Raw genomic sequence first — 17,984 nt, forward strand, 5'->3', positions numbered from 1 at the left:
CCTCCTGCCATCCCTACCTAAGTCATCCATAGTGACAAAGAGGTGTGGAAGCCAGGTGTGGTCAGCGCTAGGCAGCTGAGGATGCAGAATGGCAAATTCAGGAGCAGACTGGGTAAAATACCTGTCTTAACCCTCTCCCCCAAAATGCATATAATATATACAGAACATAAAGATAGCCAGACAGATGCTCAGCAGGAAGAGCCCAGCCCGAAGACCCATGCTCTAGCCCTGGATTCACAAGGTAGGAGAGAAGTTGTCCTCTGACCACACGCAGTAGTGGCATGTTCACACCCACACAAATATAAATATGTTCTTTTAAAAAGTACAAGGATATAAGCAATAAGCAGGTCTCTGAGAGACAGTCACTGCAGGCAGCCAGTGATATCAATGTCATACTGGTACCTGAAAACAATCCTTCCAGGACAGGAAACTGCAGAACAATAGAAAGAGCTGGGCCAGAGAGCCAGGTCAGGTGAGGCTGCCAGGTACAACCCAGCCAGGTATCAGATGGTTCTGACCTCAGTTTACTCCTCTACACAGTCAGCAACCACAACAATGACCAGGGTGTCCAAGATGATTAACCTAAGATACAGTCAGCCCATTCATGTTCTTTCTCTGTCTGACTGTCTCTCTCTGTCTCTCTCTGTGTTTACTGCTTTTGTTTAGTCAGGTTTAACTTTGAAATTCTGCCTCACCTGGAACCATGTAAACCAGGCTAGTCCTCAATTCACAGAAATACCTCTCTCTGCCTCCTTAATGCTAGATGATAAGCTGCCCACCTAGATCCACTGCATAGAACAACTTCTATGGGGATACTGGCTGCTCCAGTGAAGCCAAGCTGAGGAGGCCAAAGTGAAGCTCAGCCTCCAGAGACATCTCATGTAAAGACAGTTACTTGGCTCCTCAGAGCAGCTGACCCAGGCTCAAAGACAGGCATGGGAACTGGGTCTGAGGGAGAAAGCACGTGATCTCGCTTGACAAGGCCTCAGGAGTCAGGAAAAAAAACAAACAGGCACTGCAGGTCAACAAAGCAGCTAGGGACTCTGGAGCTCCAGCAGAGACCAAGTCTGCCCCTATCCTGTCCTCTGTCCATCAAGGCCATGGCACAGTCACCAGCCTTCCAAAAAGAGCCTTGAAAACAAAACAGCACGGGCACAAGGGGACAAATGAATGTCCCTAGACCCTCAACATGCATTCTAGACACACTAGCTTGGCCAGAGTTCTAGGCAGAGTGCTCACTCAGCAGGCTGTGTGGAAGAATGGGGTGGGAGGGGGCTCCACAGCAGGCAACCAAGGGTTTAACTCTAAGGTGAAACCCATGGCTATGGGACTTTCACAAGTCACCTGACTACTATGGATCTCAGCTTTTTCTCATACAATAAACAGATTCTTTTTACAGGGGCTGGGAGGTACAGCTTGTCAGTAAAGCACCAGAAACAATTATGACATACAACCATAGATTGTGGCTCATGAAAGTGTCACCAAATCCCCTGGACATAAGAAATGATACCAGGAGGAAGCTGGATAGCCTAGGGCACCCTTACTATGAACAAAGAACCCACAGATGCAATAGGCAGAAAGAAATCTCACGTCCAGGAGGTGAAAGGGAAGTTAGCAGACTACCAGTGCCCCACAGCACCAGGATCAACGTTGGTAAGTTAAAGCCAGGAGTCAGGACATGAGACCAGAATAGCAAGGCCAGTCAGCAAGGTCAGGTGGGGCCAGAAAGGAGCAGAACAGGACTGTGGGGTGCTGGCTCACAAGCCCAGACTCACTTTGAGAGGGCAAGCACTTTACCACAGAGCTATACACCTAACGCCCTGTGAGGAGAATGCAAGTCACGAAAGGTTCTGGAGCCAGGGAGGAGTAGTTAGAAGATCCCACGGAGACAGCAGGAGGAAAAGGAGGAATCAAGACCGATGGATAGTGAGAAAAGGCCTAGGCCCCGGTGCCCTTCAGAAAGTGGCCGATTCCAGAGTCCAGCAGCCCCCCAGAGGGACAGACAGTGTCAGATTCTGCAGGAGGCAGGTTTTAGAGTACTGAGCACAGTGGCTGGGACTAGAAGAGATCAGAGAGAAAGGAGTGGGACAGAGAGATGGGGGAAGCAAAAAAACCCTGAGGAGAGAGAAGGAAGCTGAGTGGACACAGGTGTGTGTAAGGGCTCAGGCTATGTTCCAGAACCTCTGGAATAGAAAGGGGTACTGGAGGTCTGCTGTCACTAGTGAACAATCTGGTGTGAGGCAGGTCAGGATGGGACTGGGGAGAAGAGAGCAGTCAGAGGACAATAGGAAACATCCCCAGGGGCTGCTGACAAAGAGGAGCAGGGACACTCCCTGATCCTGCGGCTGGAGGCTCAACCACACTACAGCTTTCTGTTCAGAACACCTCAGCCAAATGGTATCCCAGAATTCTCCACGCCCTGTTTCCCTTGTGATCCTATGTGAGCTGTTAGGCTTGCTCTAAGGGCCTGGGTAATAGAAACGTCCATATCTGAGCTGCAAATACAAACAGAGAGCGCTGGACAGACGGCTCAGCCGTGCTTACTTGTCTTGCAGAGGACTTAGGTTCAGTTCCCAGCACTCACATCAAGTTCCAGTTCTATGGGATCTGACATCCTCTTGCCTCCATGGGTACCTACACACACTTGTACAAATAACTCAGGCAGACACATGCACATAAATGTAAATAAATAAATCTTTTTTTTTTTTTTTTGGTTTTTCAAAACAGGGTTTCTCTGTGTAGCCCTGGAACTCACTCTGTAGACCAGGCTGGCCTCAAACTCAGAAATCCGCCTGTCTCTGCCTTCCAAGTGCTGGGATTAAAGGTGTGCGCCACCACTGCCCGGCAAATAAATAAATCTTAAGACAAAAGGGGGGGCTGGCGAGATGGCTCAGCGTGTAAGAGCACTGATTGCTCTTCCGAAGGTCCTGAGTTCGGATCCCAGCAACCACATGATGGCTCACAAACACCCATAATGGATCTGACGCCCTCTTCTGGTGCGTCTGAAAACAGCTACAGTGTATTACACTGGAGAGAGCGGTGGGGGGGGGGGGGGGGGGGGGGGGGGGGTGGAGCAAGCGGTCATCTATATGTACAGCTACAGTGTACTCATACACATAAAATAAATAAATCTTAAAAAAAAAAAAAAAAAGACAAAAGGGGGAAGGTATAGAAGCTGAGCATGTGGCTCACATCTGTAGCGCCAGCATTTAGGATTGTGAGGCAAGAGAACTGCTATGAGTTCAAGGTCAGCTTGGGCAACTTAGTGCCAATGAGATGGTTGAGCAAGGACACTTGTCACCAAGCCTGGCAACCTTACTTTGATAACCAGGACCCACATGGTAGAAGGAGAGAACCAACTCCCAGGTTGTACTCTGACCTCCACATACATGCTCACACACATAAACACAAGGATTGTTTAGTGAGTAGTGCCTAGCATGTGTGAAACCCAGAACCCCAACCTCAGCACACTGCCCCTATAAAAGCAGGTGTGGGGCTCCTGGGCCAGGCCTTCTGCTAACCAGGAGATAGGGACCAACCAGGCATGGTCTGTGATCACAGTCCTCTAGAGGCTAAGACAGGAGAATTAGCAGAAGTTTGGGGCCAGCCTGAGCTACACAGAAAGACTTGGAACTCACACAGAATACCAATGCAGGAGAATTGTCCTTTGACCACCACATGAACCATGGTACATAACTCCACCCCCCCAGGACTGAATTAATAAATATAAAAAAAAACTAAAGAATCACCACAAAAACACAAGGGTGGAGGGAGAGCAGCTCAGAAGACACATGAACTTGTGAGCCGCCACCACAGGCCATGTCTCCTCAACTGCTGTTTCAGCTCCTGTTCCCACCCACAGCTCCATCCCACACAAGGGAGCTGCTGCAGGTACAGTCACAGTCCCCAAACCCACTTAGGTGACACTTTCTGAATGTCTTTCCACTGGCAACAGATCTGACACAGAGACAGTGAACAGACACACAAACATGTCCTGTGGACCACGAGAGCTGTGGGACTGTATGAGGCACACATGGCTGTGTGCCATGACTAGCAAAGGCCTCTGGGAAGGATGATATCGAAACTGCTGCTGAAGAAAAGAAGGAACCAGTAGCCAAACCAGAGAAGAAAAGGCTGGAGTGCTTCAGAAAGAAGGGACAGCTTTCAGGGACACCATGACAGACGACACAGCTAGGCATGTAAGAAACAGAGAACTGACCACATCAAAGAACTGACCACATCACGGTGCCACAGAGAGCTTGTGGAAGGCAAGTCCGGAGTGGGGAAGAGAGAATCAGATTCTATTCCAGAGGTTCTAACAAGGTCAATCTCTCGAAACCAACTCGTGGTATTACATCTGTCATCTCAGTATGACAAAACACCATCATCCTACTGTAACTAGTTTACCAGTAAAATAGAGCATTCCTCCCTTCCCCAGACAGGGCCTCATTATAAAGCCCAGGCTAACCTAGAACTTTCTGTTACTGGAGTGGTAGCTGATAGTTGACATTATACTTGGCCAGGAACCGCTTCCTTGATATTCTGGTATTTGAGGGAAAAAAATGACAGCATGTATCCAACTCCCATGCACTCAATTACCATCAGCTACTACCATGGCCCAAATTTTTAAAAATCCAAATTATGGCTAATGTCAAAATTAGGAAATTTGAAAACACCTTCCTCAAAAAGTCAGAAGTAATGACTGGACTGAAGACAGCTCAGTTAGTAACATGCTTGCCCTGAAAGCATGAGGATCCAAGTTCTATCCCCAGAGTTCACACAGAAGTGCCACAGGATGCACTGCACTGGTGCTGGGAGGAAGGGACAGGAGGCTCCCTGGGCTTGCTGACTAGCCAGACTGGCCTAACTGATGAACTACAGGCCAGTGAGAACCTGTCAGGAAAGAGGTGAACACCCACAGCTGGTCCTGTCTTCCTACTTGAAAGCCTCGAGCAGGGGGATGCAGAGAGGCCAGGAATTGGAAGCCAGCCTGGGTGACATAGCAAGGCTCTATCTCAATACACACTTCCTATCTGTCTGGTCCTTAACCATTTACAGACGACAATCACAGGCGCTGTAAAAACATGTTAATTAATAACCACTGGTCTCCACATGCTAATATAGTGTCAAGGCTGCTCAGTGGCTGATTCTTCCAGGACTTAACCACCCTGCATTTCCCTCTCCATCAGACCAGGTGACCTGGGTGCATCAGCCTGCCAAGCAGTTCTTACTGGCTTTGGCATTCATACTTGCTGTTGTCTTAGTCCCAAACACCCAAATGTATTGATGGTAACAGAAGAGCTTCCAATGTGTTAGGCAAAACGTGCTTTCCACAGTTTTCTGCTAATGCAGTTCACAGCTCTATTTTCCAAATGAGGTAACTGATACGCTGAGGCTAAGAAGCTTGCTTCAAGGACACTCTGGAAGAGTTGGGGCCGAGATCCGAATATAAAAATGCTTCCTCACTGGTAACCATGACCCTGTGAAAGACGATTCTAGCAAAGTGCTTATAATATGCTGTGGGGAACAGACGGGTAATTTGGCAAATTAGCAGGACAGGAGTACTTTCTAATTCTTATGAGTGTCACCTGCAGGAGACCAGAGACCTTGTCAGTGAGAGACTGCTGAGCTCCCAAGCACCTGACCCCAAGCACGTAGAGACCGGCTGAAGAATGAATGAATGAATGAATGAATTCTGCTAGAAGAAGCACAATGGCCTTCTCACTGCTTTTCTGTCCGTCCCTGTGGCATTGGATACGCTCAAGAAAATCATCCAGCGACTTTGAGGACGCAGACTGGTGCCCACCGTTGGGGGCGTAGGACCCGCACTTTTCGCAGAGCAGCGGAAGCGGCTCCCGGGGGAAGGAGGGCCGGGCGGGCGGCCGGAGACGAAGCAGGAGTGCCCGGGTTCCCCTTGCGACTCCACTCGGGGCACCACCCGGCCCGACGCCCGACCCCGCGGGAGACAAAGACTGGCGGCGAGCCCACCGCCCTCGTCCGCCTCCGCGGGGACGGAGCGCGACGCGGCTCGCAGAACAGTCCTCCCCCAGCCCCAGCCTGGCCAGACCCCCGACGGAGCAGACACGCGCAGCGGTCGCGCCCCATCACCTCTAAGAAGCCGCTCGAGGGGTCGCCGGGCGCAAGAGTCCGGTCGCGGGCCGCGCCGGCCTGTCACCTTCAGAGCGGCCCGGCGCCCGCCACTCCCGAGCCTTTAGCGCGCGCCTCCACCTCCGCGGTCCCCTGGAGCCGCGCTTCCGCGACATCTCATCCTTCCCGCGGCAACCACTGTCCGCACCGCCGCGCGGCGCGCCCCAGCACCATACCTGCTGCGATAGGGGTACGAGCGGCGCCGCCATCTTCGTGCGGACTCGGCCGTCCGAGCGCCGAAGGGACGGGGGCGGGGCCGTGCCTGCGCACTAGTAGGAAGGAGGAACGCGATGCGCGCGCAGCACAGCCAGCGCGCTGACAGGGCCTCCCGTGGGAAGTTTTGCAGTAAGGAGGCGGAGCCTCGGTCGCAGTCAGGCCCCGCAGAGGGTGGGGCATTCTGGCTGGAGGCTGGGGAAGGCTCCGGCGCCTAGCCTAACCAGAGTGGGCTGGACCGGGTGGGTAACTTGGAGAGCATAGCCCTAAAGCGCAGAGGGTGGCTGGAAGGGGCGGAGCCTCGACCTCAGTTGTCCCGAGTAGACTTGGTGTGGTGACCGGGCCGGGGCCTCGCGAGCATAGTGGGCCCAAAGTGGGCAGGCTAGTCGGTCTGTGGGGCTGGAGGAGCCTCCTGTGCATCTCCTGATTGGAGTGGGCAGCCTGAACTCCTGGGTTCGGGGGCTCCTGTGAGGCAGGGACCCCCAAGGGACAGTAGGACTCCCTTTCAGGCTGCTGGGCTCCAGCTCCCTGCACCTCCCAGTCTGGGTCTGTGGATAGGAGCTTGGCTAAACCCAGGCACCGTCTTAACCTCTCCACTCTTATGCCTAAGGTTTGCTGAACTTTTACCCGGGAGATGGGAACAGACAGGCCACTAGCACACAACAAAGTACCATGGTACCCAAATCTAGCTTGGGCCATGTGCAGGGTTAGTACCACCCAGTATGCTTGTTAAACAGATTTGGGTTCTGATTGCTTGCAGAGATGTGGGTGTAGCCTGACATCTGGTGGGGTTTTTGTTTGTTTTTTAATGTGTATATGCCTGCTATGCTCTTGCCAATGTCTAGCCAAGAGAGAAGAGGTTGTTAGATGCCATTGAGCTGGAGTTAAGAGCACTTATGAGACCTCAACCCCTGATATGAGTGGGAACCGAACTAGCACCCTTAACCAACTAACTATATCTTCAGCTACCCTGGGATTCCTTTCTCTCTCTCTCTCTCTCTCTCTCTCTCTCTCTCTCTCTCTAAGATTTATTTATTTACTTATTTATTTAATGTGTATGAGTACACTGCAGCTGTACAGATGGCCGCTCGCTCCGGCGCAATTCTCTGTAGCTGTCTTCAGACGCACCAGAAGAGGGCGTCAGATCTCATTACAGGTGGTTGTGAGCAGTCAGGTCAGTGTTCTTACCCGCTGAGCCATCTCGCCAGCCCTCTTTCTTTCTTTTTTTTTTTTTTTTTTTAAGTTACGTCTTAAAAGATTTGTGTGTTGCCTGAATGGATGAATATGCACCATCTTTGTGCCTAGTGCCCTCAGAGGCCAGAAGAAGGCATAGGGTTCCCTGGAACTCAAGTTTCCTGTAGTTATAAAGCACTACATGGATGCTGGGAACCAAACCTGGGTCCTCTGAAAGAAGCAACAAGTGCTCTCTTAATTAATCACTGAACCATCTCTCAAGCACCTACATCTTTTTACTATCCTATTATTTAGTGTGTGGGTATGTGTACAAATGTATGTGTACAAACTGCATGTGTACAAATCAGAGGACAACTTCTCTGGAAGTTGGATGGCCCCTTCCACCATGAGTCCCAGAGATAGGACTCAGGTTGTTAGCCTTGGTGGCAAGCATCTTTACCCACTGAGCCATCTTGCTGCCCCTTAGGACATCCTCATTCAAACCACTACACAGGTGCTGGGAAACATGGTGCACATACATCACCACACTCAGTCCTGTTTGGTTTGACTTCTTGAGGTAATTGTGACTGATCCCGATTGCCAGCTGCACAGGATCTAGAATCATGTAGGAGACAAAGCTCTGGGTTACAACTGCGAATTTCTGGACTAAGCTGAGGGAGGAAGACCTACCCCCACTGTCCCATGTGCTGGAGGCCAGGACAATGGATGCTGTGTGACCAGCCACCTCACCACACACATAACACAAATCTTTGTTTTAAAAGCTCTGTGTATGTGTGTGTTTGTACACCTAAGTGCAGACACCTGCAGAGGCCAGAAGAAGGCATCAGATCCATCCCAGAGAACCAGAGTTTGTCCAGTGCCTGATGTGTGTTGGGAATTGAACTGAGATCCTCTGAGAAAGCAGCAAGTGCCCTTAATCACAGACTCATCTCTCTAGCCTGTAAAAATTTTAAAAAACTTTTCCAGCTAGGTGTGGTAACACATGCCTTTAATCTCAGCACTCAGGATGCAGAGTCAGTGTGCTTTTAGGCAACCTGGTCTACTTAAGGAGCATAAGCTAGCCAGAACTGCATGATGAAACATTGTCTCAAAAAAAGGGGGGGTGGTTAAGGAAATATAGCCATGTATCATGGCACATACCTGTCATCCTAGTACTTGGTGTCTTTTCTATTGCTCTAAGATACCACAACCAAGGCAACGTATAAAAGAGTTTATGGGGGGGGGGGGGTTTACCATTCCAGAAGCTTACAGTCCATGACTATGATGGCAGGAGAGCATGTTATTATTAAGCAGTAGCTGAGCATTTATGTCTAATCCAGAGGCAGTCAGCGGAGAGACCCTGAACCTGGTGTGGACTTTTGAAACCTCAAAGCCCACCCCTCAGTGACACACCTCCTCCAACAAGGCCACATACCCGCTAATCCTTTCAAATAGTGCCACTCCCTAACATTTAAATATATGAACCTATGGGTGCCATTCTCATTCAACCCACTGAAAAGAAAAATTAAAGCTTTAGACCTGTGCTGACTAGGAAGAAAAGTTCTGGGCCCAAGAATCCATCACAAGCTGGCCCACATAGGCCTGGGAAGGAGCAAGTAAGTTATTAGATATCATAAGAGCTGGCAGGTCAAGAAGACATAAAACTATAAACATAGAGGAAAACATGTCTAGGCAAACGAGGACATGTCCAAGGCCCAGGCCTGCAAAGACGTGCCTGGCGGACACTAAGTAATGGACCATCTGGTCCTCTCAGATATGGTTTAAGGTCAGATGCTTTGTTGACTCAGATTAACACCAACTTTAGGAATTTTCCACTCTGTTCTGCATGGAATAGTTAATATTTGAACTAGCCAATCATGTATGACCACACTGATCCCTTTGTTCCCTCAGACCTTTTCCCTATATAAACCCCTAACTTTCAAGCCTCGTGGTCGGCTCCACTATCTCCTGCGTGAGATAGGTGTGGTGCCGAACCAGAGCGCCCTGAAATTAAAAATACCTCTTGTAATTACATCAAGATGGTCTCTCGTGATTCCTTGGGTGTACGTCCTCCCGAGATTTGAGTGGGGGCTCTCCCCCAGGGGTCTTTCACCCACTACATAGACAAAACACTTATACATATAAAAAATCTTTAAAATAATTTAAAAGGAAAATAGAGGGGCTGGAGAGATGGCTTGGCGGTTAAGAGCACTGGCTGCTCTTCCAGAGGACCTGAGTTCATTTCCCAGCACCCATGTCATTACCCATGACACACAACCACCTCTAGCTCCAGGGGATCTGATGTCCTCTTCTGGCTTCTGTGGGCAACTGCATGTAGTACAATACAAACACAGATACACACAGACAAACAAATTTTACAAAAAATAAATAATTTTTTAAAAGTAAAAACATATTTTTAAAATTTATTTTACCATCTTTTATTTCATGAAACTATTTAAGAGGTTCAAAAAAAAAAAAAACCCACATTGTTTATGGCCAGATTCTTACAGGTCTCTGGCTTTCAATGATCTGCTCTGTGCAGGGAAAAATAAAATTTAAAACTGTCTCACTATGTATCCCAGGCTATCCTAGAACGCCACTACATGGACCAGGCTGGTGTGGAACTCACAGATCTGTCTGCCTCTGTCTCTCATGTTTTGAGATTAAAGGAGTGTGCCACCGCATACAGTCAACAGAAACTTCTTGTTACAGACACTGGGATCATAGGGGTCTGTAGAAGACACAGGGGTCTGGGGAGAACATGGGGGACCCTAACACAAACAGGGGCTTGTTTTTCAGAAACTGGACAAATGACCATGCAGACATGTGAACATTGAGATGTGTATTATTAGAGTTGCGGCTGGGTCAATCATCAGCATGCGGAGTGAGGATGACTATAGTTCACCCTGCCTGTGGGATCTGCTGAAATGGCGGTGTCTGTGAAACTTCCCCAGCCGCAGGTCCTCCTCATCTTCCTCACGAGCTTTTTTCACTTCTTCCTTGGCCTGTATGGCATCCATCTCCTTTTCTGGACCCTGGAGGGAGGGACAAAAATAAAACAGGCTGGGACTGGGGCTCATATAATGGAGTGCTTGTAGCTCAGTTGGTAGAGTGCTTATAGCTCAGTTGGTAGAGTGCTTGTAGCGCAACTGGTAGAGTGCTTATGGCTCAGTTGATAGAGTGCTTGTAGTTCAGTTGGTAGAGAGCTTGTGGCTCAGTTGGTAGAGAGCTTGTGGTTCAGTTGGTAGAGTGCTTGTAGCTCAGTTGCAGAGTGCTTGTAGCTCAGTTGGTAGAGAGCTTGTGGCTCAGCTGGTAGAGAGCTTGTGGCTCTGTTGGTAGAGTACTTGTAGTTGATAATGCTTGCCTGGCACTGGATTCAATAGCTAGCATAGGAAAAATCAGGCATGGTGGTGCCCACCTGACATACAGGCCCAGAGGCCATTAGTCCAAGGTTGACCATACAGCAAGGTTAAGGCCAATCTGGAATGCAAGAGACCCTATCTCTAAAGAGATAAAAGCTAGCTACTATAGATACCCTGACTGTATGCTGGTAAACATCTGTGAACCCAATACTTGGGAAGCAGAAAGAAGAATGAAGTCCCATAAGTGGTGTGGTAAACTCCACGGCAGCCAAAGCTATACAAAGACCCCTCCCTCTAAAGAGAAAAAAGAAAAAGCAAAGGCTAGAGGGCTGGCTTAGACACACTGCTTTTCTAGAGGAGCTCAGTTCCCAGCACACACTTTAGGCAACTCACATCTGGTATGACTGCAGTCCAACAACCTCTGTGGGCACTGCACTTATGTGCATAGACTCATAGTTCCGGATTTTTAGAAAGAAAGAAAGAAAGAAAGAAAGAAAGAAAGCTGGGTGTACAAGCATGTCTTAATCCTAGCTCTTGAGACAGAGGAAGGCAGATCTCTATGAGTTCAAGGTCAGCCTGGTCTATGTATCGAATCCTTATCTCAAAAAAAGAAAAAAGAAAAAAAAGAGAGTTTGGGGTTTGTACCTACCTTAGTTTCCCCCCAGGTGGCTTTGCCAAACTTCTCTGCATATTCTTCATCATCTGTGATCAGGAAGTTATCAAAGATGGTTCCAGATCTCACCTGTGGATGGAAGCAGGCTTTCATTAGTGGTGGCAGATACACAACCTTTCCTCCTTGTCAGGGCTACTTAACTCAATACCACACCCCTGATCAGCTATCATTGACTGACCATAGAGCTCAGGATGGCCCAAAGGTAGAGCATAGTCTTACTAGGCGAGAACACCTGGCTTACATTGCTAGCACCCAAGTGTGGGTTGTGGGCATCAACTGGAGGCTAGCAGGGACTACAGAAGGCCAGGCTCCACCCCTACTGCATATCCCACAGCTGACAGGAGCGACAGCTATACAGAAGGAACCCCAAAGCACAGAAATGTTAGGCCCATGTGGTCTAAAGGCCACATGCAAGTGCCAGTGATTACAAAGGCCCTTAGTGAGTAGTTACAGGCTGGGACTGGAGGCAGTGCAGAGGGTAAGGGTGCTTACCACTCTTGAAGTACACCACAGTTCAGTTCAGAGGATCTGTACCAGGGATTTCCCAATGGCCTGTGACTCCAGCTCCAGGGGATCAGATATACCCTCTGGCTTCCATGGGCACATGCACAATACACATACAGTTTTAAAGAATAATAAACCAAAGGCTAGGAAAAATGGCTCAGTGGGTAAGCTCTCACCAGGAGAGCATTAAGGGCCCTGAGTTCAGATCACCAGCACACACATAAAAAGCCAGCACGTTTGTATACGTGCCTATGACTCCAGCACTTGGAAGCGGAAAGGCAAAGACAGAAGGACGCTGGGGCTCACTGGATGCCAGGCTAGCTCCAGGTTTGGTGAGAGATTCTATTCTCAAGAGTGGTATAGCTAGGCACTCGACATTCTCTTCTGGTCTCTGCCCACATGCATACATCACACACACACACACACACACACAGTGACACACACTGACACATGCATCCATACACACACATGCACAACACACACACACACACACACACACACACACACGAAAAAAAGAATTGTGTACCAAATGGATCACATTAAAGGTCAAGTCATTAAATCAGCCAGCCATGGTGGCATATGCCTAGCATCCCAGTACTCAGGTGCTGAGGCAGAAGGATCATGATTTCAAGACCAGCCTAGGTTACACAGCAAGGCCAGCCCAGAGCTATTAAAGTAAAGAAAGCTCAGAGCCAGGTCACCTGCCACAGCTCTAGACCAATGGCGCCGATGTTTTCGAACTCTGAGAGGTCGTACTGCGTCAGGTAGCCAGCGGGTCTCATCTTCTGGTGGAGCCATATGTCCTTGTCGATGCCCTCAGCTTTCAGGCCATCCTACAAAAGCAGACTCTAGCCAGACTTGAATCACAGGGTGAGGGATGGTTGGTTTATTTTTCCTTTTTTTTTTTTTTTGTTTTCCTATGAAAAGTGGCTAGCCCACAAAGGACCAATATTCCATAAATTTCCCTGCAACTCAAAATTTTATGCAAAGGAATTGAAGTCTTTTCATTCCTCCCACTTGGTAAAAATCCCATGCAAATTTTCAAATCTTGTGTGTGTGTGTGTGTGTGTGTGTGTGTGTGTGTGTGTTGAGACAGGGTTCTCTGTGTAGCCCTGGCTGTCCTGGAATTCTCTCTGTTTCTCTGTAGACCAGGCTGGCCTCAGAGACCTGTATGCCTCTGCTTTCTTTTTGCTTGTTTTTAATGAAGAGCACCCGCCCACCCCCATTCCTGGGACCTGACAGATGACTGCAGCAGCTCATCCTTTCCCTTTCCTTCACCTCCTAGGCATCAGTTCCTTCAAACACAGCAAACCTCAAAAGTCAGTGTGATCCAACTCCTTCAGACATAGTTACCAACTGCGTTAGAATAAAAACAACATGAATTTCCCACCCATGTGTTGGCAAGCAGGTTTGGCTCATGGGTTTACAAAGAGAAATTGCCTTGCCAGGTCACTCTTAGCTTGTTCCTTTCCTGTGCCACCAAGAATACCTTTGCTAACAGCACAAACGGGGCAGGAGCAAGGGCTGCCCCAAGGACCCAGACACTGCAGGGAGAAGACACACACCTCGTATGGTGGCTTCTGTAGCCAGTCCCCATCCAGCTCACTATTCCAGTCACTCGGCTTGCTGGCACTGGCATCCAGAAAGTGCTTTTCCCAATCCTTCAAAGACAAAAAGGAAAGCGTGATGTCAGAGGCATGCTGGGAAAAAGGACATTTTTGTAAAAAATTTTTTTTAAATCTTTTTTTAAAAAATTATTATATGTAAGTACACTGTAGCTGTCTTCAGACACCCCAGAAGAGGGCGTCAGATCTCATTACAGATGGTTGTGAGCCACCATGTGGTTGCTGGGATTTGAACTCAGGACCTCTGGAAGAGCAGTCAGTGCTCTTAACCGCTGAGCCATCTCTCCAGCCCAGTAAAATATTTTTATTACATCGATTATGCATGTGTGCACATGTGGAGGTCAGAAGACATCTTGCTGGAGTTATCTGAAAGGAGGGAGCACCCTCATCCAGAAAGTGCTTTTCCCAGTCCTTCAAAGAAAATATCTCTGTAAGATCAGGTTATAGGCAGGCCTGTAGGGCATTTTCTTAATTAGTAATTGATGGGAGAGGGCCCAGCCCATTGTGGGTGGTGCCATCCCTGAGCTGGTGGTCCTGGGCTCTGAGCAAGTCATGGGGTGCAAGCCAGTAAGCAGGACTCCTTCATGGCCTCTGTATCAGAGCTCCTGCCGCCAGGTTCCTGCCCTGTGTGAGTTCCTGCCCTGACCACCTTCAGTGATGAGCAGTGATGTGAGGGCTGGGTGGGTAGGAGCTACGGTGCAAGCCGGCAGGCCTTGGGATAGGGTTCTCCTGACACACACCTTGGGTGTGTGGGCTGGGCTCACCTACCTGGGCTTTACTGCCTTCCACCTGATCCCAGCCCCTAGACTCCAGTGACGTCTTTTCCGTTTTCTTCAGCGATGTCAGGTTCCAATCATACTCAATGCTGCCAGACTCAATTGACTGGCCATCAACTTTCACCTCGTAAGAAAGATCTGGCCTTAGGATCAGGGTGTAGAGATGCGTGAAGCCATCTACCTGCACAAAGGCCACAGTGAAATTTCATTGTGTGTCTGATGTGTACTTTAAAACAGGAACTAAGATAGGAGATGGCTCAGTGGGTGACGGCACTTGCCACCAAACTTGGTGACTTAAGTTCAATCTGCCAGACCCTCATTGGTAGAAGGAAAAAATGACCCCAAGTTGTCCTCTGACCAACACACACACACACACAGTGGGGGCAGGAATATAAAACAGACCTAAGTATTTTGGGGGGTGGCACAGGCCTCTGCTTCTAGCATTTGGGAGGCTCAAGCAGGGAGATCATGAATCTCTAGCCAGTCTTGGTTACACTGCAAGACCCTGTCTTAACATCCAAACCAACAGGCCTATGTAGTGGCTCACATCTGGAAGGCCAGCTCTTGGAAATCAGAGGCAGGGGAATCGGGAGTTCAGAGTTATTCTCCACTATATAATAAGCAAGCAAATTTTCTTTGATTGTTTTCTGTGCATTTGTGTGGGGGCCACAGGCTGATGTTGGGTCTCACTGTTGCTGTACACTTCATTTTCACACACGGGGTCTCTTGGCAAACCTGGAGTTCAGCAATGTGCCCAGACTGACTGACAACAACACAGACCCTAGTCCTGGGCTTACAAGCTGGGGCTCAAAGTCAGGCCCCAGGCTTGTTCAGCTAGAGCTACTGCTGGGATCTTGCTTTTTTTTTTTTTTTGGTTTTTAGAGACAGGGTTTCTCTGTGTAGCCCTGGCTGTCCTGGAGCTCACTGAACTCACTCTGTAGACCAGGCTGGCCTCGAACTCAGAAATCCGCCTGCCTCTGCCTCCCAAGTGCTGGGATCAAAGGCGTATGCCACCACCACCCGGCAGAATCTTGCTTTTGTCTTTATGAGATAGAGGCTCGATCCATACACCTCCAACTCATGACTATCTTCCTGCTTCATTTAGCCTTCTTGATAGTGGGATTTTGGGTGTGAGTCACTGTACTAGGGTGACATCCCCTGAATTCTTTAAGTATTATTTATGATCACACTGTAGCTATCTTCAGACACACACCAGAAGAGGGCATCAGATCCCATTACAGATGACTGTGAGCCACCATGTGGTTGCTGGGAATTGAACTCAGGACCTTCGGAAGAGCAGTCAGTGCTCTTAACCGCTGAGCCATCTCTCCAGCCCCTTTGTCTCCACCTTACTAGATTTCTTTTTATTACATTTTATTTGGTGGGTGAAGGCCAGAGGAAAACTTTTGGATTTTCTCTTCTACCATGAACTGAACCAGGTCTTCAGACCTGAGCCATCTCACAGCCCCACCTCCAGGTTTTCACAATTGAGAGAATCTTCACTGTGAACCTGGAGTCCTGGCAGGGAGCTGTGAGCCAGTGGCCCTGTGAGGATCATTCTGGAACTTTCTAGCATTGGAATCTGGGCAGAAAACCTAATCCTCAGATTTGAAGGGTCTTTATGATAAAAAAAAAATTGTATTTGGTGTTAGCATGTATCTGTGTGTGCACACATATGTGTCATCCTAAGAGTAGGGAGGTCAGAGCAGACCACAACTGGAAGTCAATTCTCTCCTCCTATCCTGTGGGTTCCAGGGTTCAAGCTCAGGTTGTCAGATTTGGTGGTTTTACCCACTAAGTCATCTTGTCAACCTCTCATTGTTATATTCTGTTTTTATAAATGTGAATGTATGTGCGCATGCATGCTTCCCCCTTTCTCTTTGTGTGTGCATGTGTATGTGTGTGTGTATGAGTGAGAGAGAGAGGGGGGAGTAGGGGGAGGGAGAGGGAAAGGGAAAGGAGAGAGAGAGAGAGAGAAAGAGAGAGAGAGAGAGAGAGAGAGAGAGAGGGAATATGCTCATATGCATGCACTCATGCATACAGATACCTGTGGAGGCTAAAAGAAGACATTGGGCCCAGTGGTGGTGGCGCACGCCTTCAATCCCAGCACTTGGGAGACGGAGGCAGGTGGATTTCTGAGTTCGAGGCCAGCCTGGTCTACAGAGTGAGTTCCAGGACAGCCAGGGCTACACAGAGAAACCCTGTCTTGGAAAAAAAAACACTGGATCCCACACGGTGGAGTAAAGCACTTGTGGGCTGACATATGTATGGTGGGATCTGAGCTCAGGTTCTTTATACTCTAACCCCCTGAGCCATGTCCCTTGCTCTAGTCTTCGGCTTCTGTTAGGGCTTTTCACTCTTACTAGCTTCTTTGCTGATACGAGGAAGCAGGCAGTGTGCCATCTTCTGGCAGCAGGTTATAGGGAAAGCCCATAATATTCAAGCTGCTGAAAACCTTTCTGTGACACATGGCTGGAGGTCCCCTCTTGACTCACCACACCCTATGTGACCTCAAGTACCGTGCCACAAGAGATTTCATGCTCCACATTCTTGGTAAATTTGTCTTTGAATTGAAAGAACACAAAAGTGCTTTTAAAAGCATGTACAAAGCAGCCTTATACAGCTGACTAAAAGCTGTAATTTTCGCAGTGTGGTGTTGGCACACGCCTTTGATCCCAGCACTTGGGAGGCAGAGGCAGGCGGATTTCTGAGTTTGAGGTCAGCCTGGTCTACAGAGTGAGTTCCAGGACAACCAGGGCTACATAGAGAAACCCTGTCTCATAAAAACAATAAATAAACAAATAAATAAATATTATGTGAATATATAGGAAGCACAAAACATAGCATCCAAAGTGTGACTAGTTTGCAGAGCCAGCTGATCACCTGGACAGTCCCCCATTCCTCAAAACGTTGGAGTCTTCAACCTTCTTGCCCAGAGCTTAAATGAAGGGCTTAAGTGAAGCAAGAGCTATGAAGGACTAGCCTACCCTATCTTGGCTGTCGACTATCTCACATTGTATGTCCTTTCCTGGGCAGTATTTTTGTCTGTAGATGAATTAAAGTAATTTTTGCCCAGTGGCTACCTTGCCACAACTGGAGCCACTCTATATGGAGGTCTTGAAGCTCACTGTACTTTGAACCATGAAAGGGCACTGTCAGGAGCAGATGTGTCTCAGTCAAAAGATCTGTTAATAAGTGAAATGACATTGACTGTCATATTCTGTGGATATCTGATGCTTTTGTAGACTATCTATCTATATAAAAGCATATCTGAACTGTTAAACCTTGACGACTCTTAGCTATTTCTATTTGAGTAATATTGAAAACACTCTATTATAATTAAATCAGAATTTAATATAACCCAGGGTTTACTGTCTAGCTCTTAGCTTGTGTTACTTAATTATCCTAAACAGTTTGTAATAGCAGCTATAGGAGGACTGGGTTTAAGCCTTGTTTTTTTGTTGTTTTTTTTGTTTTTGTTTTTGTTTTTGTTTTTTTTTTTTTTGGTTTT

General features: G+C 48.3%; 2 protein-coding genes across 11 annotated transcripts in view; both read right to left on the minus strand.

The window, feature by feature from the left end:
- Positions 1 to 6,413, minus strand: part of Eps15l1 (epidermal growth factor receptor pathway substrate 15 like 1) — a 121,188-nt gene extending 114,775 nt beyond the window's left edge. For all 10 annotated transcript variants that reach the window (XM_031340289.1, XM_031340288.1, XM_031340285.1 and 7 more), the window contains exon 1: positions 6,324 to 6,413. In XM_031340289.1, coding sequence (XP_031196149.1) covers positions 6,324 to 6,356 — 33 coding nt within the window. In that variant the 5' untranslated portion in view covers positions 6,357 to 6,413. The remainder of the gene's footprint in view (positions 1 to 6,323) is intronic.
- A 3,943-nt stretch (positions 6,414 to 10,356) lies between these two features.
- Positions 10,357 to 17,984, minus strand: part of Calr3 (calreticulin 3) — a 22,128-nt gene continuing 14,500 nt past the window's right edge. The window contains exons 5-9 of the mRNA XM_031340299.1: positions 14,466 to 14,654; positions 13,638 to 13,733; positions 12,774 to 12,905; positions 11,545 to 11,637; positions 10,357 to 10,568 (exon numbers count right to left, since the gene is read on the minus strand). Coding sequence (XP_031196159.1) covers positions 10,428 to 10,568; positions 11,545 to 11,637; positions 12,774 to 12,905; positions 13,638 to 13,733; positions 14,466 to 14,654 — 651 coding nt within the window. The 3' untranslated portion in view covers positions 10,357 to 10,427. The remainder of the gene's footprint in view (positions 10,569 to 11,544; positions 11,638 to 12,773; positions 12,906 to 13,637; positions 13,734 to 14,465; positions 14,655 to 17,984) is intronic.

The sequence above is a fragment of the Mastomys coucha genome, unplaced genomic scaffold (assembly GCF_008632895.1).
Source record: "Mastomys coucha isolate ucsf_1 unplaced genomic scaffold, UCSF_Mcou_1 pScaffold22, whole genome shotgun sequence".
In the NCBI taxonomy this organism is placed as follows: domain Eukaryota; kingdom Metazoa; phylum Chordata; class Mammalia; order Rodentia; family Muridae; genus Mastomys; species Mastomys coucha.